This window comes from Zootoca vivipara, chromosome 1 (assembly GCF_963506605.1).
Source record: "Zootoca vivipara chromosome 1, rZooViv1.1, whole genome shotgun sequence".
Taxonomy (NCBI): domain Eukaryota; kingdom Metazoa; phylum Chordata; class Lepidosauria; order Squamata; family Lacertidae; genus Zootoca; species Zootoca vivipara.
This window is the reverse complement of record NC_083276.1, coordinates 21,091,047-21,116,151: the sequence shown is the minus strand read 5'-3', so window position 1 is coordinate 21,116,151 and position 25,105 is coordinate 21,091,047. Positions and strand designations below refer to the sequence as shown.

The 25,105-nt window shown below is 41.7% G+C and overlaps 1 protein-coding gene across 3 annotated transcripts in view; it reads right to left on the bottom strand.

The window, feature by feature from the left end:
* ITPK1 (inositol-tetrakisphosphate 1-kinase) overlaps positions 1 to 25,105 on the bottom strand; it is a 132,554-nt gene that overhangs the window by 95,430 nt on the left and 12,019 nt on the right. For all 3 annotated transcript variants that reach the window (XR_009557237.1, XM_060272245.1, XM_035107068.2), the window contains exon 3: positions 4,313 to 4,337. Coding sequence is in view for 2 of the 3 variants with exons in the window: in XM_060272245.1 (XP_060128228.1) it covers positions 4,313 to 4,337 (25 nt within the window). In the remaining variant the exon portion in view is untranslated. The remainder of the gene's footprint in view (positions 1 to 4,312; positions 4,338 to 25,105) is intronic.

Here is a 25,105-nt window from a genome sequence, read left to right as displayed (position 1 = left end):
AGCCTGTCTAGCAGGCTACACAGAATAGAGGACTCCAGACATACGGAACTATAGTTGTTGTCAGCAGCAGCAGCGGCCGCCAGCATCTTCTAAGTATAGATCAGGAGGATATAATCCTGGAACAAATGCAAGCCTATTGCTTAACACAAATGCACCCCCTACCGCTTCACTAAGACTGGGATATTGTAATCTAGAGGCGGGGTACGTGACAGGGTACATGAACCACAGTTAAAGAGTTTACCATTTTCAGAAGTAACTGGTGTGAAAATACCCAATTAAATCCTTTCAGTGTGCTGTACAGCAACCTTCAGCATTTGCACCCACAGCATGCAGAACGGTTCCAGTAGCAGAGAAACAACATCTTCCCATTGTGGCCAGCAATTTTGTGTCACAAACTTAGTAGATATTTATGAAGCGGTGCCGTATCATGAGAACAAATATTTGCACAAGCCAAGCAGGCATGGTATATTCAATACTGCAGAGCGTTGGCGGTGGCCAAGTTTTTTCTCCTGTCTCATGGCTGCTACTGAACTATAACCTATTTTGCATTTAAAGATAATAGAAAGCTTTCATTGGCCAATGCTGCACCCAATGGCGGGGTGGAGTGGGAGGATGTTCACAAAGAAGCTATCCAATGAAGCTGAATGCTGGAAGACTCAGGACAGACAAAAGAAAGCACTTCTTCATACAGTGCGTAGTTAACCTCTGGAATTCACTTCCACAAGAAGCAGTCATGGCTTCCAACTTGGATGGTTTTAAAAGAATTTGAGACCAATTTAATGGAGGAAATGACTATCAGTGGCTACTAGCCACAATGTCTAAGTTTTGTGTCCACTGTTGGAGGCCTTGTGCCTTTGAATACCAGTAACAACTGGGGAAAGCATTCTGGCACTCAGTTTCGGAATCCCCTAGGCATGGCCATGGAGAGAACAGGATGTTGGACTTAGATGGACTTCTGGCCTGATCCAAGCAGGACTGTTCTTGTGACAGAAGGACGTGCATTAGAGAGTTGACACATTGGGGAGGATACTATTACAGTGGTACCTCTACTTACAAATTTAATGCGTTCCGAACGCACATTTGTAAGTCGAAAAAATTTGTAAGTCGATTCCCATAGGAATGCATTGGGAGACAAAAATCGTAAGTCGAAGCAACCCTATCTAAAAATTCGTAAGTAGAAAAAATCCTATCTAAACTGCATCCAAGATGGCGGACGGAGCTCCATTCGTAAGTAGAAAAATTCGTAAGTAGAGTTATTCGTAAGTAGAGGTACCACTGTAGATCAAGCTAGAATTGGAACAGAGTTTAAAAGGGCAAATCTGCTAATTTAGCAGGGCAGGAATCCCAAATTAAGACTACAACTGTGGCCGGGGGAAAAAAGTTGTTCAAATTCATCACCAAAAGCAAGACTATTTTTATGTGCAAGAGCTGTCTTAACAGCACCTGCTTGATAAGAATCTCCCTCTTTGGACTGGCCAGTTAATTTTTCTTTGTTAGCAGAGAAGGCTATTTAAACTGATCCTCTGCACTTTTGCATGCCTCTGTGATGTTTTTAGTTTGCCTGAGTTATATATGAATTTTGTAAGCTGCCTTGAGGAGAAGCCTTGGCTCAGTGGTAGAACACATGTTTTATGTAAGCCTTCCCCAAACTGGTGCCCTCTGGATATTGTTGGAATAAAATTCCCATAATCCCAGCTGTTGGCCATGCGGGTGAGGGGTGGCGGGAGCTGCAGTTATACATTATCTAGAGGGCATCTGCTTGGAAAAGGGCAGTTTTACATGCAAAGGGTCCCCTTTTCAACCCCTGCCATCTCTACTAGGACTGGAAAACACCCATCTGAAATTCTACAGAGAACCTGCCAATCTGTGTTCAGAGTATTTTGAGTTTAGATAGACAAATACTCTGACTTCTATATGTTCCGATGGGTCATATTTCTGATGGAAGCACAGCATGTTAAGTAAAAACAGATAAATCTTTAAGAATAGTATCTATTAATATATTCCTATTACAACTTCAAGATGAGTTGCAAGTTTCAATTTGAATCCAACCTATTTTGATTTCTCAGAATTTTCAGCAAGCTCTTCAAAATGTATTCTTGGTGTATGCATTTACACAGAAATGCCAATCCAAACTGAAAGGTGGAAAAGCACTTGCAGCTTCTGCTCCTAGATTTGAGATTTCATAAATTCCTGTTCGAGATGAACAGTGATCTGCAGTGATAAGGCACCAGTACTGCCTCTCTGAACACATAAAATTGTTCTGCTATGAAATGTTGCAACAGTTTATGAGCAATTTGACAAAAGCAATTCATTTATCCTCATGCAATAATAATCTGAGGTTTTGCTATCCATTTTGGGAAGAGAGGACAATCAGGCTCCAGTATGACACACCTGAGCCTAACCCTGAGATGTCTTTTGAGTGAATGACACCAAGAAACAGGGCATAGGGCCCTGTTTGCAGAGTGGGAAGGACGTTCTTCCATGAAAACACGCTGTAGGTACCGTGTTTCTCCGAAAATAAGCCATACCCCGAAAATAAGCCAAAAATAAGACATCCCCTGAAAATACGCCACCGTGTTTTGTTGTGTTTTTTTTGGAGGAAAAATAAATATAAGACGGTGTCTTATTTTTGGAGAAACACGGTAGATTCTCATAAAACTAGCCCCTCTGAATTGAAAGCGAGAAGAGCTTTAGCCATTTCTTCTGGTTATTTTCTCCAAGTAGCATCTCCAGTTCCACAAACAACTGTAAGCATCTCCCCCCCATGCTTTTGTAACTATTACACTTATTCTGAAGTACAAAATTTTGTTCTTGAATAATAATCTTCAAACAGGATTCACTAGCGATAATGGAAGTTGTGTGTTTTTTTACTACGAGGCACTGAAAAAATTATACTCCATCCCTTTACAGCTAAACCTTTGCTTTGCACTAATGTCGCTGGAACTCAGAAGGGAAAAAAAGAAAAGAACCGACACCAGTCACTGTACACCATCTCCAGCCAATCAATATTAGTCATGGATCCGGATTCTTCATTCAGTGAGAACTGCTGCCCTATTTTTGAGCTCCAAGAATTAGAAGGATGACTGGAGCCAAGGATTACAATTTTTAATTAAAGCAGACTTCACCGGGTGACTCCTACTGAGTCAGGGCAACGGGTTGTAAAGCACTGTAGACCTTCTGACATTAGCCAAGTCCAGATGCTTGAAGACATTTATAACAGCCTATTGTTGAGTATTTTGTTTTCTGTTCTTTCCACTGGCACATTTTGTGCATTCATTCATAATAGGGTTCCCACCTCCCCCTTCCCTTAAGTCTTTGGGTGATCTCCAACATCAACCATACTCAGAGTAGACTCATGGAAGTCAATGGACCTCAACAACTTAAATCCGCTGATTTCGATGCCTTTGCTCAAAGTATGACTAACAATGAATATTACTCTTTGGGTGTAGATAAGGCACTGGCAACAACAGATGGCTTCTCCTGCGACGTTCTGCCTAATCTCTCCTCTTCTCCCCATCACACGTGGTAAAAATCCCATTGTGTTTTTCATCACCACATTACAAGGGAAAGGCAGGACAGGGGGAATAACCATAGTACCAGGATTACAGGGTGGCAGAGGGAGGCTGCCCCCTTAGACCCAATTTTTAAAAGGCTGCTGGAGGGCATGATTTGGCTACAAATAGGTGGAGCCAGAAGGAGATACTGAGAACTGCACTAAGAGCTCCCTATGTTTGTTCTCATAATTTGAGTGCCAGAAGAAGAAGAAGAAGAAGAAGAAGGAGGAGGAGGAGGAGGAGGAGGAGGAGGAGGAGGAGGAGGAGGAGGAGGAGGAGGAGGAGGAGGAGGAGGAGGAGGGTTTGGATTTGATATCCCGCTTTATCACTACCCAAAGGAGTCTCAAAGCGGCTAACATTCTCCTTTCCCTTCCTCTCCCACAAAAAACACTCTGTGAATTGAGTGGGGCTGAGAGACTTAAAGAAGTGTGACTAGCCCAAGGTCACCCAGTAGCTGCATGTGGAGGAGTGGAGACGGGAACCCAGTTCACCAGATTACAAGTCTACCGCTCTTAACCACTACACCACACTGGCTGTGTGCCCTGGAAACCATGTGTTGTTGTTTTCTGCAATGCCTGCTTCCACCTCATAATTGCAATACTATGACTGAATGAAACCTATCTGTAATCCAGCATTAGAAGTACAAGTCCGCCACCGCAAAGCATGGAAAACTTGAAAGGCAGTGATACCAAATATAAAGAGATTTAGAAAGAAACCCCCTTTAAAGAATTGGGGGATGGGAAAACAATTGTACTCACCTGTATAACTTCTATTCCTCTTTTCCTGAAAAAGAAAAGGTAGAAAAATACGGTTATTTATTAAGAAATTAAATTCAGCTATTGCCTTAGTTTCTTTTTTAAGAAACAGCATATTCCAGGCTGGGGGGAACTGAACTGTCTACGACCTGACATTACATACAGATGCAGGAGAAAAATATCATTCTAAACTTTCTAGACATGAATGGCAGATTTTTAGGAGCATGGCCAACCCAGTGAATAGAACTTTTGCAGACTTGAATGTTTCTACTCCAAGTTCAAAAGAAGGAGGACCTCCTATGGCTATTGAAAGGTCTGCTGCAATATATCCCCACCCCCCACCCCCATCAGACTGCCCTTGGAGTAAAGCTCCAAATATTTATTATTATTATTATTATTTTAGTCTACATTCAGTTGTTTTTATGGCTGTCATTTTTAAGAACCATTTTATTCTAGATTATTTTATTGTTGTTAATTGTTTTTGCCGCTATTTTAAATATTGGAATCTTAATATTGGCTTTTTAGGATGACAACAAATCATTAAAATACAGACTAGAAATCTATAAAATAATAACTGCAATATCTTAATACTGAAAGACCGTGAGAGGTATTCTGGTAGGTTTTATCAAACACACTGGAATTAATGGGCAGGGTTAGGTCCATTCATTTCAAGGGTTCCACTCTGACTAAAACATAGCTGAATATCCAGTATTTGCTAATAAATCAATCAGTAGAAACATACAACTGTGGCATACATTATTCTTATTTCTATATTATCTGAAGCATGTCAGGCTATTAGATGCTTATACTGTAATTAGCAAGCTGGCAACAAGATGAGGGTAGAAATCACCAACCATGAAGACATTTTTGAAAAGTGACACATGTCCCTAAGCACCCCATCACATATTTTTATTATGCTTTCAAATGGAGCAAATAGCAACAAACTGATGGCCGATATATTTAAGGTGTTTCTGAAAGTTCTTTACGGTGCCAGTTAACAAAATGTATTCACTAATTTACTAGTGCATATTCCAGTGCAAAATAAAAAAAATCAAAGTTCAAATGAAAAAGGCAGGTGATTCTTGACTGCTTACGTCCACTAATTTCTTACACCAAACAGTAAGAAAATGTGGTCACTGTGAAGGACAACTATTTTGATTTGGTTTCTAAATTATTCACAGCTGCTTAATAATTCTGATGTAGCCTTCTTCTAATTGAAATGCACAAGTTTCACCTTTGAAAACCAAAGGAGGCAAAAAAAAAAATCACCTAATCGGCTTTCTTTGTTAAAAGAAAAATCTGCTGTTGAATTAATTTTAGCAGGGGCGGGAACTCCAGCTCTTCTTGGGCCCCAACTCTCACCAATTCCAGTCTGAATGGGCAACAGTCAGGGAAAATGGGAGTTGGAATCCAATATCTGGAATGCTACAGGTTCCCCACCCCTGATTTACAGCTCTAGGGCAGTCATATATCTGCCTTGTCTTTCAGTCATGATCTCCTTCCCTCCAAGTGTTAGAAATTAGCCAGGCGCGTTTTGCTACTGGCGTGGGTCCAATTGCAACCACATGGAGATCTCTGGGTGCCAGGTTGGCGACTAACACCTCCATCTGGCTGGCCCCTCCAGCTTTCTTAAGCTAGTAAATAGAAGAGCTTATTTATTGCATTTAAATCCCACCTTTTCCTCCAATGAGTATACGGTTCACCCACCCCCTCAGCTAATTCCTACAACAGCCCTGTGGGTTAAGAGGCCCAATATCACCCAGTGAGCTTCATAATTGAGTGGGGGTTTGAACCCTGATCTCCCAGGTCCTAGCCCGACACCGAATAAATATGGGGAAAGCAAAATGTCACAGAGGAGGATCTCAAATATTTTGCTTGAAGCTTGAATTTGTTTTATTCTGGATTGTTTTATTTGATGTTTTAATGTGTTGCAAACCGCTCTGAGGTTTTTTCTTTAAAATATAAAGCGCTGCAGAAATTAAATTCATCATCATCATCATCATCTCCACTGGGCAGGGAATGGCACCTGGACATACCGTTGTGGCAGCCCTAATCTAGGTTTAAGGAGCCATTTGTCAATGAGCTTATATATCTGAGTTTCTAACCCTGCCTCCTTCCCCCTCGGGACTCAAGAGGGAATGTGAAAGCTTTGACTCCACATTCTCAGAAAGCAGAACCGTGCATAATGTTAACATAACGTCAACAGGAGAATCATATTTTCCTCCAAAAATAAGTGTAACATGACACACAGAACACTGCATGTTATGGGTACAAAATGACTTAAGCAGAAAACGACAGTAGTTGCGGTTGTCGTATGACTACCAGATATGCTGTCATGGGGGTTGGAAAGGAATTCAAGATATTCCAAGCCTAAAGGCAGATTCTCATTTTACTAGTTTATTCTTGTATATGCCTATCCTGAATACTAAACACATACACACCTCATCAAGCGTGAAGGGCACATGTGTGTAATCAGGAAACTGCCTCCTTAAATTTTTTTGGAAATTCACTTTTATTTATATGATGAGCTCTTCAGAGACTGAGATGCAAACCAAACGGGGGGTGTCAGTGGCTGAGGGAAGGTCAGAGGGTATCTTATAAGTGCAATGAAACAGAAATGAGGCAAAGATTAAATGGGGGGGCAGGGGAGAGAAAAATAACACCTCTAGAAAGATATTGGGAGGGAATGTAGATAAATTAAATGAGACAGAGACAAATAAAGCAAGATAGAACTTGGAAGAACTCTGGGAATGGATTTGGGAGAGCTGCCCCAATAGGAGCAAGGAAAGCATGGGCGGCCATGGGGACAAATTCTGGCCGCACTCCCATAACCATAACCCCCAGATTCCCACCTTTCATTTTTTTAAAAAGAAAGAGTTACGTTTCTAGCATTTGTAGAACCTGAAGTATAAGTCAAAATGTCCAGACTTTTTTTTAAAAAAAATGTGAGTAACTAGCTTGCTCCCCCCCAACACTGTTTTACTTCACATCCCCCCCCCAGCTCTGAAAAAAAATGCATCTGGACACCCATGAAGAAAAAGGCACATGAGAAGAAAACCGTGGTGGTGTGACAAGTAGGAAAATGGCTCTATAATTTGTGAGGCGGTGAGGAAGAAAAGTTGAGGGAGCAAAGAAAGAAAGAAAGAAGAAAGGGAACTAGGAATGGATCTTGCTTTCTTATGAGGGGACTGTGCCACAGGTGTGTCAAAATATATATAGAGAGAAATGAAATAATGGGGAGGGGAAATTTCAGATCACTGTGTCAGGAGCCATAACTTGGTGATAGAAAACAGCCAGTTTTCGTCCCTGGCTAAAGAATTAGGCGTGGGGGAAAGGAACTTTTCCCCAGACTTCCGAAAGCTGCTGCCAGCCAGTGTCAATAAATACTGGTCCAGATGGGCCAGTTGTCTCGTGCAGTGCAATGCAGCCTCCCTTGTTTTCCTAGAATTCTTTTTATTAGCAAGCATTACACATTTAAATCAATAAAGTTTCTTTAGAACACATTAGATACATTCAAAACCACCGAGTGGTGCTTTTAAGAGATACGTGCATATAAAAAGCAACACGAGAATAGGCCCCAGGCGTTCTCCTAGGCATCTCCCTCAGAAGATATCGATAGATGGTTTGACCCTGACTCGGTCAGAATTTCCTAAGCCACAATAGAGCACCAGGCCTCTCACGTACAGAGGCATTATAATCCTTTTCCTCTTGAACTTATGTTACTTGCAGTCTTCCTGTTTTGGATTAGATTAGAGGGCTTTGACAGTATAGAGTCAGCAGCACAAGGGCTGCCCCGTTGAAACTCTTACGTAAGCTACAAGGCCTTGTTTGAAAATAAAATAAAAAAACCCTCCGAAAACCTTGGCATTCAATTTTAAAAAGGCTTCTGACATGCATGGGCCTGGAGGGGTGAGGTCAACTATAATCAAGGCGACAGGTTTGTAAAGCAGACCTGTAACGCTCATACCGGGAAGAGCTGAGTCACGATTCTTGACACTGGGGATTAACGTTGTAAGACTCCTGGGCCACTGCCCCAGCTGGCTAGGAATCAGCTGTTGAGAAAGCACTTATCACCCTTCCTTACATACCAGAGATTGTTCCCTGAAAATGAAACGCCACAATAACTTGTTATAGGTGAATCACACAGATGGAGAAAGAAATAATCTCCGAATGACTGCCCATGTTTTTCAGCGCTGGAATTTTTGGGACACAGAACTGGAGCAATAAACTGCCCATGCGCAACCTCATTTTTGTCATGATAGTCATCACCAGACAAGGAGATAACAGCATTGCTGTCTCCAGATATACCAGCTAGCCATAGCCACAAATACGCACAGCCAATGCGCTCCTGAAGGTATTGAATATACAACTGCAATGGCATCAGCGGGCATACTCAATATTCTTACATGCTGATGCATCAACAAAGCCATAGTTTACTTCCCAAAACAAAACAAAAAGCATATTATTGAAATGCAACAAACAGTGGGAACAATAGGCCTGGGGTGACATCTAAGTGGTGTGTTATCTTCTGCTCCTGCCTTCCACAATCCCTTGCATGCCCCCAAAATCTGCTCTGGGTGGTTGGGGGAACTTCTGGAGCAGAGGGAAAGAAAGAAAAGTCCCAGTGCATGAGTGGAAGTCTGCTTGAACATCAATGGATATTGCTAAAAATATATTTGCCCAATACTTCACTGGATATTTTATTAGTTTCACTTTCAACAGTCAGTTGAAAAGCTTGCTTAAAACAGATAAAGATGTACGTAATATAACCGACATGTTAATGCAATACATCAACAGTTCCTCTATAACTTGCATTTTTCTTTCCTGGGTGACAATAAGAACAGGAAACATAAGCTTTTCTTTTGTGTTTACACTGGACACAAAAGAACCAGGAGCTTCATTTTTAATCTGGATGTGCTGGCAATAAGACTTTAAAAACTATACTATTTTAATGTTAGTTTGTGATTATATTGGTTTTACTGATCTTGTATAGCATGGGTGTCAAACACAAGGCCCGGGGGCCAAATCCGGCCCGCCAGACCTCGTCATGTGGCCCGCCGAGCGCCCCAGCCAGCGGGACCCAGCAGCGGGACCTTGCTGCTGAAGCGCCGCGCCGACAAAGCGCCGACAAACAGCTGGGGCTGGGGGGGGGTCCCTTCGCGCTCTTTTCTGGCGCTGAATCAAGGCGGCGACCCCCCCTTCCCTTTCTTTCTTCCTCTCTCTCGTTCTTATTCTTTCTTTCCCTCTCCTTCCTTCCTTCTTTATCTCCGTCTTCTCTCCCTCTTTCTTTTTCTTTCCTTCTTTATTCCTTCTTTCCTACTCTTCTTTCTCTCACCTCTTTCCTTCCTCTCTCCCTCCTGCTCCCTCTTTCTTTCTTCCTTCCTTCCGTCCTTCCCATCTTTCTTCCTCTCCCTCATTCTTATTCTTTCTTTCCCTCTACTTCCTTCCTTCTTTCTCCCTTTCCCTCTTCTCTCCCTCTTTCTTTTTCTTTCCTTCTTTATTCCATTCCTTATTTCCTACTCTTCTTTCTCTCCCCTCTTTCCTCCCTCCCTCCCTCCCTCCCTCCCTCCCACTCCCTCTTTTCTTCCTCCCTCCCTCCCTCCCTCCCTCCCTCCCCTCCCTCTCCCTCTCCTCAGAAACATAGGATGCTGCTTTATACTTCTGGCCCTTAAACCCTGGAACCAGGAGAGCAGCTCCAGTGAGTCAACCTCAGCCAGTCCCTTTGGTGAAGGGTGGTGGCTCACTGGCAGAACATCTGTCCTGCATGCAGAAGGACCCCAGCATCTCCAGGTACTAGTAGCTCTGCAAAGGTCCTGCATGAAACCCTAGCGAGCCTCCACCACCCAGTGCAGTTACCAAAAATCATTTTCCAATAAATTGTACAATAATTGTACATTTGAATATCTACTTGCCATTATTCTGACTATGCTTCTGCTTTCAGAGCTAGTTATTACTTACATTATTACAAAAAAACAGTAATAATTGAATGCAGTGACAATAATTTATGATAATAAAGAGTGGACACATAGTCCTACAGATACAACCGGCCCTTTGAGGGTGACCAAACTGCTGATGCGGCCCTCGATGAATTTGAGTTTGACACCCCTGTTGTATAGTGTGTATTGCATTTAAATTTTGTAAACTGCTCTGTAAGGAGCTATCCCAAAATACACGGTATAAAAGAAACCAACTCTTCTACAGTAGAAGTTGCTTGTGTCTGCTGGGGTGGGCAGGTGGACCCACCAATTTTAAATCAGCATTACTGATTTAGATTCAGAAAAATAGATTCTGGCTCATCTCATTCCAATAGGCTTTTCATGAAAATTACAGGTGAACTACATGTAGGGTCACTTAATCCTAAATCAAGCAACAGAAGGATTGCTATGTAGGTAAATGAAGTTGTTGGATGCCTCTAATATTTCCTAAAATCTTCTTTTACCCAAGGGAATAGTTTTAATTGATAGGTTTTAAGCATATTTATTGCATTCTGATCTTTATTTGTATTTTATTGCATTTTGATTTTATAGCCATTTTTGCCAAAAATGCTCAGCAGTACTGTATATTAATTTTCTAAATAAATAAATTTGCATATGCTAATATTAACTATTTTTAAAAAAGAAAAAAGGAAGGATAAGGACAGGAGAACCAGGGCATAAGCTGAAAACATTTCTTCGAACCTCTGTCAAGCATTTGGGGGAGTTGCTTTTACAGGTTTTAACATTTTATCCCACCAACGCAGCAAACTGCTTTTAAATCTAAACACAGGAAATGACTTCTAAGTGGCATCACAGCGGTCTCCAAACACGCCCACTAACTGCTACGCACACAAGAGCATGAGGAGAATAGTAGCAGATCAGACCAAAGGCCCATCTAAATCTAGCATTTTGTCCCCAAAATTGCCAGTCGGATGCCTATGCGACGGCTACATTAAATGAAGCTCATTTTAGCTACACAATGCAACTTTCCCAACAAGATTCTGTTTAGGTGGAGAACAACAACAGAAAATTTACCATTCGTTTTCAAATGGTTTTGTCAGTTCCTGCTCTGGTTCGCCAGAAGCGGCTTTGTCATGCTGGCCACATGACCTGGAAGCTGTACACCGGCTCCCTCGGCCAATAACGCGAGATGAGCGCCGCAACCCCAGAGTCGGTCACGACTGGACCTAATGGCCGGGGTACCTTTACCTTATACAGAGGTACCTCGTGTTACATACCGTCCCCCTTACAAATGCTGTGGGTTACGCGCTCCGCTAACCCCGAAGTAGATGCCCCTTGTTGTGACCTTTGCCCAGGGATGCGAGCGGTGACAGTGGGAGGCGCCATTAGAGAAAGTGCGCCTCATGTTACGAGCCGTTTCCTGTTACGAACAGACCTCCAGAACGGATTAAGTACGTAATACGAGGTACCAGTGTAGTACGTCGCAGCCAAGACTCAAAACATTTGAATTTTCAAAAGAAGATGTTGAAAAACAGAAAAGGGAAGACAAACTGGGGGTAGCAGGTTTATCCCGGTTCTACACTAGTTTTACGACTTCTCTTCGAAGACTTGGGAATTGTAGTTTGGCGCAGACTCTAAGATTTATGTTGTTGGCTTTCTCTATTCCCTCCATTCCAAACACAGAGAAATGGAAGGGGTTTCCTAGGGAGAACAAACAACTTTAAACAGTCTGCCTGTCTCTCTCTCTCTCTCTCTCTCTCTCTCTCTCACACACACACACACACACACACACACACACACACAGAGAGAGAGAGAGAGAGAGAGAGAGAGAGAGAGAGAGAGAATTAAATTAAAACTAGGTCCCATGTTGCAGATTGCAGTCAAAAGGAAGATCCCAGGTCAGATTTGCACCATGCAACTGAATGAATTTCCTTGGTGGGAAATTAAACAAGCTTCTTTATATACCTTTTGACACTTTCCGGTACTGCTGATGTGTGCCTGTGTGGGTCTCTAGAGACTCAACCCAGACACACTTACCTTGCAAGAAGTCTTAACAAAATGAATTTGTCTGCAAGAAAGTTTCAAATAAGAATAGCAATTCCCCAAGCATCTATGTACTGCAAATCTTACTCAAAGAATAAACAGTGTTAAGGGCTGGTTCTTGACATCCATGCAATGGTTTTTTTTTCTTCCACCTAACCTGACCTTCCATCCCAGAGGACTGTAGGTACAACTGCCTGAACTGAACCAAATATAGTAAACACAGTATGTAGAAAATCCTACTGTGCCTTAGGGCTTATCCATGTGTGTATTTTCTTAAAGGTCTGACCCTGTTCCTGTCCCCCCACCCATAAAATGTTCTGTCCAACAGCCTGTGATTATTTAGTGGAATATAGGTGCTTATATAAGAGCAGATTGAAGGCTCCAAGTTGTGCCTCTCGCCATCTGCCAGCTTTTTTCTTCTTTCTCCTACTGCAGGGGGATCACTAGGCTAAAGAATCATAGGATTATAGAGTTGGAAGGGACCACAAGAGTCATCTAGTCCAAGCCCCTGCAATACAGGAATATTTTGCCCAACGTGGGTCTCGAACACATGACCCTGAGATCAAGAGTCTCATGTCAACAGACATGTTTTGGTAGGCATCACATTAGAAGGTTTAGGGAGGGCATTCCATATTTGGGGTGCCACTGCTAAGAAAGATCTCTCCCTTGTTACTGAATAAAAGAGACAAACTCAATCTTCATCAATTTGGGCAAGACTAAGGAGCTAGTCTTGTGTGAGGAGCTACGCAGTGGGTGCTAAAGAAGCTGAGCTCTTTTTGGAAGGGCATCAATTGGGGATTGCCCAAACTACCAAAATGGGTGTGGCCAAGGGGGGGTCTACACCTTCTCAATCCAGCATTAAGTCTTTTCCTTCATGTTTTTGCTTCATACTCAGAATGCGCAAATTTTAATTCAAAAATCGACCCTGCTGATCCTTTGATATAGGATTAGCCTCCATAGGCTGAAGCAGCTAAACCACCTAAGGCAATTTCTTCATTCAGTTAAGATTCATTCCAAAGTTAGGTGATTTGGTCACAATTCGCACTCCCCCCCCCCCATTCCATGCATTATAGAATCATAGAACTGTAGAACTGGAAGAAACTGGAAGTACTGTAGAACTGGAAGGAACGATATAGTCCAGGCATAGGCAAACTCAGCCCTCCAGATGTTTTGGGGCTACAACTCCCATCATCACTTGCTAACAGGACCAGTGGTCACGGATGATGGGAGTTGTAGTCCCAAAACATCTGGAGGGCCGAGTTTGCCTATGCCTGATATAGTCCAACCCTCAGCAATGCAGGAATCTCAACTAAAGCATCCATGACAGGCCATCCAACCTCTGCTTAAAAACCTCCAATGAAGAAGACACATCCCATATTTATTTCATATTTTATTTTTGCATTTATATCCCACTTTCCCTCCAAGAAGCTCAAGGTGGCATGCATAGCTCTGCTCCTCCCCACTTAATCCCCACAACATCCCTTTGAGGTAGGTTAGGCTGAGAGAGTGTGACAGGTCCAAGGTCACTCAGTGAATCTCATGGCTGCGTAGGGGTTTGAACCCTGGTCTCCCAGGTCTTAATCTAGCACACTAACAAATGTATCCCACATCAGTATAATAAGCTAAATTTCCATGAAGTCTGCTACTATATAGTACACATGTGTTTGAAAGGGGAAGCCCAAAGAAATGCTGATCTGCCATTAGCACAGCAAAGTACGGGGTCCAGACCATTTTAAGGAACAAAACGGAAAATGACATGTTTGCAAACCACAAGCGCCTTTAAGACTCTGAGCACTCACCTAAAACAAAAATGAAAGTGAATTGTGCTATCCAAAGCTAAAAGAAGTCAAAACACACCCTAAAGCTGCTGAACCAAAATCTAATTCTAACAACAATACATGTTAAATTGAACAAGAACAAGGTATTAACTTGATCATGTTTGATTAAACAGAACTTTGTCTTCAGTGGCTCATAATCTCTGTCATTCGTCAGCACAAAAACTTATGGGATTTCACAGAATTGTAGAGTTGGAAGGGATCCTGAGGGTCATCTAGCCCATTTGCATCAAGATGAACTTCTGTTTCATATACAGCAGGCATCCCCAAACTGCGGCCCTCCAGATGTTTTGGCCTACAACTCCCATCAGCCCTAGCTAACAGGACCAGTGGTCAGGGATGATGGGAATTGTAGTCCAAAACATCTGGAGGGCCAAAGTTTGGGGATGCCTGATATACAGTTCCGTATATGAGGCTGAGGGGTGGAAGTTGAAGCCGTGTGTGTGTGTGTGTGTGTGTGTGTGTGTTTATAATGCAAAAACAAGCATAAAGCAAAATCATCACAGAAAACAGGTATGAAACATCGAAGCAGAGATGAAAAGCAGGGAGGGCAGAGACATCAGTAATACATTCCAGACTAACCGCAATCCTAGGTGTCTTTTAAAAAAAGAAAGCTATATACTGGTTCTCTAATCAGTCTGTGGCTAACCTTCCAATTGAGTCCTAAGGGAAAACAAAAAGGTGGATGATTCACTGTGTACTACAAACACCAAATGTTCGTGCTCCAACAGGTCAAACGACTCTCTCATTCCAAATGTTAGATCTGAAAGAGCTTGGAAGGGCCACCACGGACACAGCTGCAGTGAAGACACAGTGTCCTCCGTTGAAATTTTCCATTATTACAAGGAGAGGTATTGGCAGACCAATTTAATATGAATCACGGTGCCCTATAAAGACAGCCAAAGAAGGGCAGATTGTCCAAAACGAGGGCCTTCAACTGCATGCGGCATTCCACTATACAAGTCGTAAAACATCTTCACTGCTCCCAGGAAAGTATCAGAAACGTGGATTCAGAACTTCCTGCAATCCAAATGTCATTTTGGTGAGCATTTGGTGCCGGCATACACCAAGCTGCCAAATCAAAGCCAAATAAAAAATACAGAGCATTTAATGGTGTTTAGACCCTAGGACAGGGGTAAGCGATGTGGTGCTATCCCAAAATGGGCGGGTGGCATTTTAGATACTTCCTTTCTTCAGAAAATAATTAACTGAGATACTTGTTGGAACAGTCCGACCCAGAGAGGTTTTGCTATATTAAATAATACTTTATCCGATGTTCAAGACAAAAACATGTGTGTTAAACTTCCATTTGTTCTGGGATGTTTTTTTTTAAAAAAAGGGAACAGCAGAAATTTCAAAAGAGGATTAAGGTTAGCGTTACAATAACAAGCCTCAGGCTTATGCCCCCCTGCAGCCTTATCTGACACGGCCACACGGAGTTTAGAAACCTTTGCTTTCATTTTAGGTCAGTCACAGCTTGCTGTGTCTAAAGATGTAAAATTTCCAGAAATTCTGAAGCTATGGGAAAAGATGGGGTTTTTCCCTTGAGAGGTTTGGAAAAAAACAGAATTTTTTTTGAGGAAAAATTGAAAAATGTGCCATACTTCAAAGAAAACAAAAAACAAAACGAAAGAATTGCACCATTTACGGATCAAGTCACTTTGTTACTTTTAGGAACATAAATATTAGTGAAATAATCATGCATGGTACAAATTAAAAGTTCCATGGCGCCTTCGTTATACACCTTTAGGCGCCACAAAAACGTTCCTCTTTAACCAAGCCTTTGGTTGATTTGATTGACATCCTAAGCACTTTTAAAATGTGCGGGGGGGGGGGGGTTGGGTGGTTGTTGTTTTTGTTTTGTACTTTGTGGTTTTACACTCTGATTTCGTCCTGTGAATTGCCCTGAGACTTGTGTGTGTAGGGCGGTGTATTCTCAATAATAATAATAATAATAATAATAATAATATTTTAATTTTGTTGTTACAAATAGAGATACAAGCTACTGAACACAAAGGGACCTGTAGCTTCTGGTTTTGCCAATCTGTAAGGATCAATAAAAAAACAGAAGAAGTCACTAACATTAGAGTAAAGAAAAATGTTATGTATTATTATTATTATTATTATTATTATTATTATTATTCTGAAAACTATTATGCCTTCCGTAGCATTAAGCCACCATACCATCAGCACAAAGATGTCTACCTGTGTGAGAGGACTTCTGCTCTCTCTCCCCCCCCCCCAAATTCCCCTCCCCAGGCCTTCCGATTCTAGCTGTGTCATCCAAACCCAAACGAAACAGGGTTAACCTTATGGTTTGTTGAAGCAAGTCAACTTCAAATCAGAGTTTATGAAGCTGGTTTGTTTCAACAAACCAAATGGGCATAGCCGTGGGGGCAGGGGGGGATAGCTGCCCCCCCCAAAAAATTAAAAAATCAATAAAAATACATAGCAAACTGAGGTTCTGCCCCCCCAACAAAAATCCTGGCTACACCCATGACTAACCATAGTTAAAATTAACTGCAATTCAGGATGAGAACGACAAGCTGCGTTTTAGACAAAACAGAAGCAGCAATTTCCATTCTCCTCATAGCCATACCAGAGAAGGAGGACGGGGAGCGCACGAGCCCAGCACTCATTCTCGTTATGTCAAAATGCAGCCTTTGGCTTATGGGAAAAGGATACACTTATAGCAAATTGTGGCCAAATTAGTCACAAGACCATAGTTGTGAGCTGGCCAGAAATGTGACATATGTCTGAAACTGATGATCTGGGGGCTGAGGAACAGGGTGGAGGAGATTGTAGAAGGCCATATTTGAACGTGTCTCGGTATCTTGATGGCTGCGAAGTTTCAACATGCCAATTGCAAGCTGAAGAATCCCTCGATGCTTCTGGTAAAAGAAATCTCCCACAGACTCTTAAGTAATTCTATGAATTTAACAGAATTAGTCATAAGCTCACAGCTGTGAGCTGTCCAGTTCAAGGATAGCTCCTCTTTCCAAACTTGACAAAAGCACATGAGATGTGGCATGTATGAAAAGCTGATCGAGAAGAGCAGGGTTGGGTTTTGGAAAGCCATATTTGAACATACCTTGATGGTTGCAAAGTTTCAACGTGTAAATTGCAAGTTACAGAATCTTTCAATGCTTTGGGAGGGGGGGAAACTCCCAGAGTCTTATGTAATTCTATGAACTTCTTCTTGTTACTGAATTATTCAGAATAATTTTGTTTATGCTTCTGAAAGAGTGCCTTGCAGCAAATAATTCAGCACTGGGCCAGAACAATTCTTGTAGAATTCTGTCAGGACCTGTTCCACGGTTGATCGAGAGATATCTCTGTGTGTAGACAAACTGTCCCTTTTGGCACAAACGTTGTTTGAAACAAAAACATTAATGAGAATTAGTGAGCCAGTTGAGGTTTTGAATGAGGCAGATGGAGGACTAGAGGTCTCTAAAACACCTTATTTATCCAAGACCATCCTGTCCCTGGATTCCTTAATGGATCTGTTAACAACCCCAATCAAGTATTATAAATATCTTAAGTTTGAGAGGGTTAAGAATCTGATAGGGAATTATGTATGCATTCACTTGGGCTATCTTTAAATCTCGCCACAGCCACTATCTTGAAACTCAACACTATTTTCTTCCACTACCACACAGCAATTTCCGACTTCTGCATTTACAGCTAGCAAGATAAAGTCAAGGGGGGAAATATTGCAGGTCCATGCCACCAAAAATGGCTTCAGGTCACTTTTATAAGCACTGAAGAAACGAGAAAGAGAGAGAGACAGTATCTGGAAAAACTGTTGTTACTACTCACATTTCTTTTTAGTAGCTAAAAGCCTCTTAGGCCCTCAGCTATTAGTGAAGATGCAAAGTTCATTGTTGTTTTATGACCCCAGAAGGTCGTTAACTTGTGGTGACTAAGTCTTCAGCAAGAGTCTAACAGTCATGGTCAAAATCACCTTCACACACCATCTGGAGCGTAAGACGTGTGCAACTGCGGACATGTTTAAGAGCGTAACCCATTTATACCAAGGTGAACAGAAGGTAGCTCCCCTGTGCAAGAGCAAATATGAATGAAATGAATGATTAGCCGTCAAAAGGTGCAGTTGGAGGCCTCGATAATCTAGCCTATTGGCACTGGGGCCCATGAAAATGGCAGATTCAAAAGCACCCGAAAGATGCTAGTGGTCAACACTAGTGGTACTAGTGGTCAACAGTCCTAAACTCACTCCATCTGAAGAATCTTAGCTGGCACAAAACCATCGCGCCTTCCTAATGGCAGAACTGCTGGAAGTTATTGTAGCACAAACCCTTATCTTATCCATTTTCATTTCACCTGAATGTCAGAGGGATTGACTAAACTTCCTTTCATTTAAGACACTGTCGTTCAAAAGTCTCATTCTTGAACCTTATCAGAACAATTAGCCAGAGACATTCCGGTATAGTGACGCTTTGCTTATAGATAAAGGGAAGACTGGCGGCGATTTACAGTGCTGTGGCAACTATACGAAAAAATTATTGATATGGCCAGTAAATGAAAAACTTAGTCATAGTTACCCTATGACTAACAGGAACCTCCTGGAAGATTGCAGTGAAAAAAAGAAGCTCTGTCTCAGAAACACAAGTTTAGAAAAGTAGAATGTCAGCCTTGAATCATATGGTCCTTCCCCTCTCAAGTGTGAATTCACCCCAACAGCTTTTATCAACAGGTTTTTGCTTTTGACTAGGATTGAAGCTGGTTTCAAGTCTTTGGTGGAAATTAAGGTTAGGAGAGGAGGAGCACAAAATGCTGAGAACCTAAGAACATCTTCAGATCTTCCTTGGACAAGAGAAAGGACCCAACTTGTCCCACATTTTATTCCCACGGTAAGAGCAGGAAGTTGAACCAGAGGGACCTCTTGGGCCTGATCCAGCAGGGATCCGTTTAAGTGCACACAGTGGCCCACTAAATGAATATGGTAAGCCCACAAAACAAGACAGTAGCCCTCTTCTATTCCTGTTCCCTAGCAAATGGTAATTAGATATTTTATTCATTTGTTTTATTTTAAGCACTTATATACAGTGGTACCTCTGGTTAAGAACTTAATCCGTTCCAGAGGTCCGTTCTTAACCTGAAACTGTTCTTAACCTGAGGTACCACTTTAGCTAATGAGGCCTCCCACTGCCGCCATGCCACCTCCGCACAATTTCTGTTCTCATCCTGAGGTAAGTTGTTAACCTGAGGTACTACTACTGGGTTAGCGGAGTCTGTAACATGAAGCAATTGTAACCCAAGGTACCACTGTACCACTTTTTAAAATCAAACGGGTTTACAAAATTTGTATATAAAAACAATCCAGTCGTACCTCAGAAATCGAACAGAATCCGTTCCGGAAGTCTGTTCAACTTCCAAAATGTTTGGAAACCAAGGCGCGGCTTCCGATTGGCTGCAGGAAGCTCCTGCAGCCAATCGGAAGCTGCACCAGACATTTGGGTTCCAAAGAACCTTCGCAAACCGGAACACTCTCTTCCAGGTTTGTGGCGTTCAGGAGCCAAAATGTTCAGGATCCAAGCTACGACTGTGCAATAAAAAGCATAGGGGGGAAAAGTTAAAATCGGAAACCAGGTACGGTAACTATCATGGAAAGATGTATTCTTAATTGCCTGCACAAGCCTGTTGGACCAGGAAAGTTTTCAGCAGGCATTTAAAAGTTGAAATAGAAGATGCCTGCCGAATCTCTGTTAGTGGAGTATTCCACAGTACTGGGCTGATGACACTAAAGACTCAGTTTCTTGTTGTTGTCAAACGAGGAACATCAACTCATGAAATTGTCGCAATGCTCCTGCAGATAATATCAGTGATCGAGCTGGAATATAAGGTTTCAAGCAGTGCCTTAGGCATAAGGGACACATATCTATGCCAGGAATTGTTGTTTGCTTCCTCCGTGTGCTGGTGGAAAGAAGTGAAACAGGCCAAAAGGATGCGATCAAGATATAGTATACCATTAACTTTGGTTAACTGTCATGTGTGAATGAGGACAATGTCCTCATTTTGAACTTGGATGCCCATAAGCCCTCACCAGCTGGGACGGAAACTGGGTGAAGCTCACAGGGTTCTGGTGGGAATAAAATGTCGCTCTGAGCTCGAAGAGGGGAAGATGGCATGGAAAGACTAGGGGTGGGGGGGGGGACTCTATGCCCTAGTACTTAAGCCGAATGCCACCACTGCTTCCTCTACCTACCAGTAATTGCAACATAAAGCCTTGGCTCTCTTGTTCCATCTTCAGAACCAATGTGACTAACACACATCCAGTATGTATGGGCTACCAGGTATTTTGCAGAGGGCTAGCATATGTACATTTTATGATCTAAAATGGCTTCCTTAATCAAGATCTGTATTCTTTCTACCCTATCTAGTAACTTGAATGACTATTATTATTATTATTATTAAAAAATGTTTCCATCATGGGAAGAATTACTTCAAACATCAAACACAATTTCTGGGCGATGGGTCAGGAAGAAATCTTTTAGCTTCTCCAAGACACTGAACAATTGTCTGCTAGGGAGATGGACAGAAGACAACACAGCAGCAGCAACAGTAGTACAGTAGTATAAAAAACAGGTTCGATTTTTGTGCATATTAAATTACAGGTGAAACTCGGAAAATTAGAATATTGTCAAAAAGTGCATTTATTTCAGTAACGCAACTTAAAAGATAAACCAATATATGAGATAGATGCATCACATGCAAAGCAAGAGATGTCAAACCTTTATTTGTTGTAATTGTAATTATTTGTCGTTAGGCGAGTCAATTATAAATGGAATGTAATTAATGAAATGTAATAGCAATGTTTATTTTTGAATTATTTTAACTATTTGTTTTATTACTGCGGAATTTCCAAAAGAAAGCATTTGTAAAAATTGAAAGAAAAATAAAAAATAATAAGTTGCATTACTGAAATAAATGCACTTTTCGACGATATTCTTATTTTCCGAGTTTCACCTGTACCATCTCTTCTGTTCAAATGAAATGGGTGACACTCCAAGTAATTTGCGTTACTTAAGTCAGTTTGATCATCTAGTTATAAATTCATCATAGGGCAAACATTTTTTTAAACTGCCTAGTGAGGAAAATGGGGAAACTTAAAATGAAACACCTAAACCGCAAATTTTTAAAATGCCAATTCGAGTTTCCAGATGCCTTTCTGGAACTTTTCTAACACAGGTTAGAAGCAATAAATTTGGTTTTTTTTAAAAGTTTATAACACAGTTACCAGATTTAATCAACTGAACTCAATAAGTTTGCTCAGTTCAAAGGGGGGGAGCAATGGGAAAGATGCAGCTCAGGCGAACCCAAAAGCACCATCGCCACTGTTGCATCATAAATACTCAAATAATTATCTCCTGCAGGATATTGCTGTCACCCTGACTCTAGAGACACCCACACACGGACATTGCTTCAGATTCTTCAGGAATGAACAACATGCAGTTAGCTGAAAATATCTCCCAGTGCAACACATTATAATACCATTCTTTGGTTTCAGTGGGGGCTGGGGGGACAAAGCATCCCTCCACCCCTGACTGCAATTTAATTATTCTCATGGGTTCTATGAACGCACTGGTTGGATTCTTAGGAACAGATTAGGGGCCTATAAACTGAAAGCGAGTATTTGCATTAAATCACAGAATGCAGTGAGTGCAAAAGCTGTTTGTTTTTGCAAAGCAAACATTTGAAGTGATTTTGCCCGGTATTCAATGCGCCAAACAAAAACTAGAATGTAACTTCGATTAAATAAAGAGAACCTCCATAAATACATTCTCCAACATATACTTTATTTAAAGTACTTTTCATTTACGGTAATTGCAACAGGCAGGGAGTGAGTATGGAGGAGAGAAAAGGGAAGAGAGAAGAGAGTTTTAAGCATTTTGTTTTAAGGGCTTACATACTTATGGAGGGAACTGTCTATTGACTCTGGGAAGAAAACCAGGCTTCGGTTTTGATCAAAAGCTAGAAGGGAACATCAGACAAATAACTGGATAGCTCCCAACAGGTCTCTGCTTGCATGGCTGCAGCAAACTGACCTTTGACTATTTGCTGTTGGGCTATTACTGTCAGGAAGCTCCTTCCTGATGTTCAGTCGAAATCTCCTTTCTTGTAACTTGAAGTCACTGGTTCGAGTCCAACCCTCCAGAGCAGGAGAAAACAAGCTTGCAGGAGAAAACAAGCTTGCTCCATCTTCCATGTGACAGCCCTTCAGATATTTGAAGATAGCTATCATCTCTCCTCTCAGTCTCCTCTTTTCCAGGCTGAACATACCCAGCTCCTTCAAGCACTCCTCATAAGGCTTGGTTTCCAGACCCTTGATCATCTTGGTCGCCCTCCTCTGCACATGTTCCAGCTTGTCAACATCCTTCTTAAATTGTGGTGCCCAGAATTGGACACAGTATTGCAGGTGTGGTCTGACCAAGGCAGAATAGAGTACAGTCATACCTCGGGTTAAGTATGCTTCAGGTTGAGTACTTTCAATTTAAGTACTCCGCGGACCCGTCTGGAACGGATTAATCCACTTTCCATTACTTTCAATGGGAAAGTTCGCTTCAGGTTAAGTACGCTTCAGGTTCAGTACGGACTTCCAGAACCAATTAAGTACTTAACCTGAGGTACCATTGTAGTACGATTACCCCCTTGATCCTGACACTGACCATTGATGCAGCCTAGAATAGCAATAGTTTTTATTGCTGCTGCATCACCTATTTCACATTAGAGATGGCAGACATGAAAGTTAAGGAGCATCCTTGGAAAAGAGATGTAAATAAACCAACAGCCTAGATCTGAACTTTACATTCCTGACTCCTCGCCCTGCACATTTTCCTGTTTAAATGTTACTTTACCACTCTCCTGTAGATGCCAGAGGTGCACACAGAAAGGATTTCAACTTGGAACCATGTACTGTAAAATAGAATCCTGCCAAATATACCAACCAGGGGTGATGAAAATGAAGAATATGTTTCATTATCATGTCAGCAACAGACATCATGGTGGGAGCTGGCCAAGCAAATGTGGAGTTATGTTGGCAGAAAAGAAAAATACATTACAGGAAAAGGTTCCTGTGCCAACTCTCTCCCACTAAACAATGTCCATTGTGCAAATGTGTACATACAAGGGGACAGGCTAATAAGGAAACAAGCACTTCAGAGTAAGTAAAAAAGCAATGAAAATAATTGGTACAATTCCACTAGAGCCTTCTATCCCACAACTCCTTGTTGTGTTAATGCTCAAAGGATTGTGAAGAGCAGATGTTGGCAATGTTGTACCCTCAAGATAGTGTTGGGCGATGGAATTTGGAGTCCAACAACTTCTGGAGGGGTGCCATGTTCACTACTCCTGGTACAGAGAAATTAGAACTGCACTTGTTTGCCTAATAGCAAAAGTATTACTTAACACCGATTTATTAAATGCATACAACTATCTTGTTTATTATTGATCTAATACCACTAATTAAATGCATATAACTATCTATTTGTGTTTTGATACAAGTTTGCTCCATAATTATGAACCATGGGTTAGTGTTACATGCAAACCAGGCCTACGCCTAAAGCTAACCCAATAAACTGAAACAAAGACTCTCTTATATATATCTTTAAATTAGAGCAGGTTGATAGACGCACATATGGTTTGAGACAGAATCACTAACTCAACAAAGGCTTTTTCTAAAACACAATTCTTGCCGATGGAACTTGTTTGATAAGCTTCAACATGTTTAAAGTCTGATCCTAAGCAATATTAGGCACACTCAACCCCTTTGAAATCCACAGGTGGAAGATGCAAGCCCTTTTAGGAGAACAATAACCCAAAAGCAGAGGGGGGATGAGCAGCTGCAATGGCTGCTACTATTCCTCCTCACCACTAGGGGGCAGAAGTGGCTGATGGACTGGCAGTCAGGGAAAATGAGTAACTTGTACAGCAGCCAATGTGCTCCCTCCCTCCGTTTTCACCAAAAGGTTCAGTTCAGAGCTCTCACCTGACCAGGAGCCATGAGCCTTTGACTGAAAACAAAGACCCAGCAGGAACTTCCAGAGTTGTTACTTCTCTTTACTACCATGGCAATTTTGGAGTTTCTAGGCAGTCAGAATTAGCTTGTGGTACACAAGGCAATTCCTGTCTACTCCAAACCCACCCTTACATTGCCTACATTAAGAAAAAGTCCAGAAAACTAAATGCCAACTCAAAGTAGACCCACTGAAATTGACGGGCCTAAACCAGTCGTGTCTTTTCATTTCAGAGGATCCACTAGATACAGCCCCATGTGACTGATTTACTCAAGTCCTGGTTGCAGGCTTCCTAGAGACATCTGGTTGCCCAATGAAAATATCAGGATATTGGACAAGATCCAACAGAGCTCTTCCTATGTTCCTAGTCCGGAGGGTTCCTTTTTCACTGATGGAATCACCACCAAATCTGAATTGTTCCTTTTTGTCGGTGGATTTAAACAACAACCTTTGAGGCTCCAGACGACAAGATGGCTTACCATCTTGCTTGCAAGCTTCCAATAGCTTCCCCTGGTTGGCCGCTGTGAGAACAAACTGCTGGACTCCTGTCTGGTTCATCAGGGCCCTTACCATGTCTTTAATCCCCAGCATGGTGATAATGTCACGATTAGATAAAATATAGTCCTTTATTACATGCCATTCAAGTACAAGAACTTCATTAACCCTGATGAACTATACTGAACTCTAAGGAAACCAAAGTTGCACTGCCTTATCCGGTTGTGCAATGTAATTTTTTTTACCCACATACATGGAAAAGATTAGCATCTTTAAACAAATAAGTAGCAGCTACTAAGATATTTTAAGAGGATTCCTGCAGTTACTTTATCCTAACACGGAAGGACCAGTTACCATCTATTTTTTTCCGCACACTATATGAATGAAGTACAAAACACTATATTTCAAAACCTTAAGTGTTCAGGTACTCTGCAAACCTTCAGTTTGAGTAAT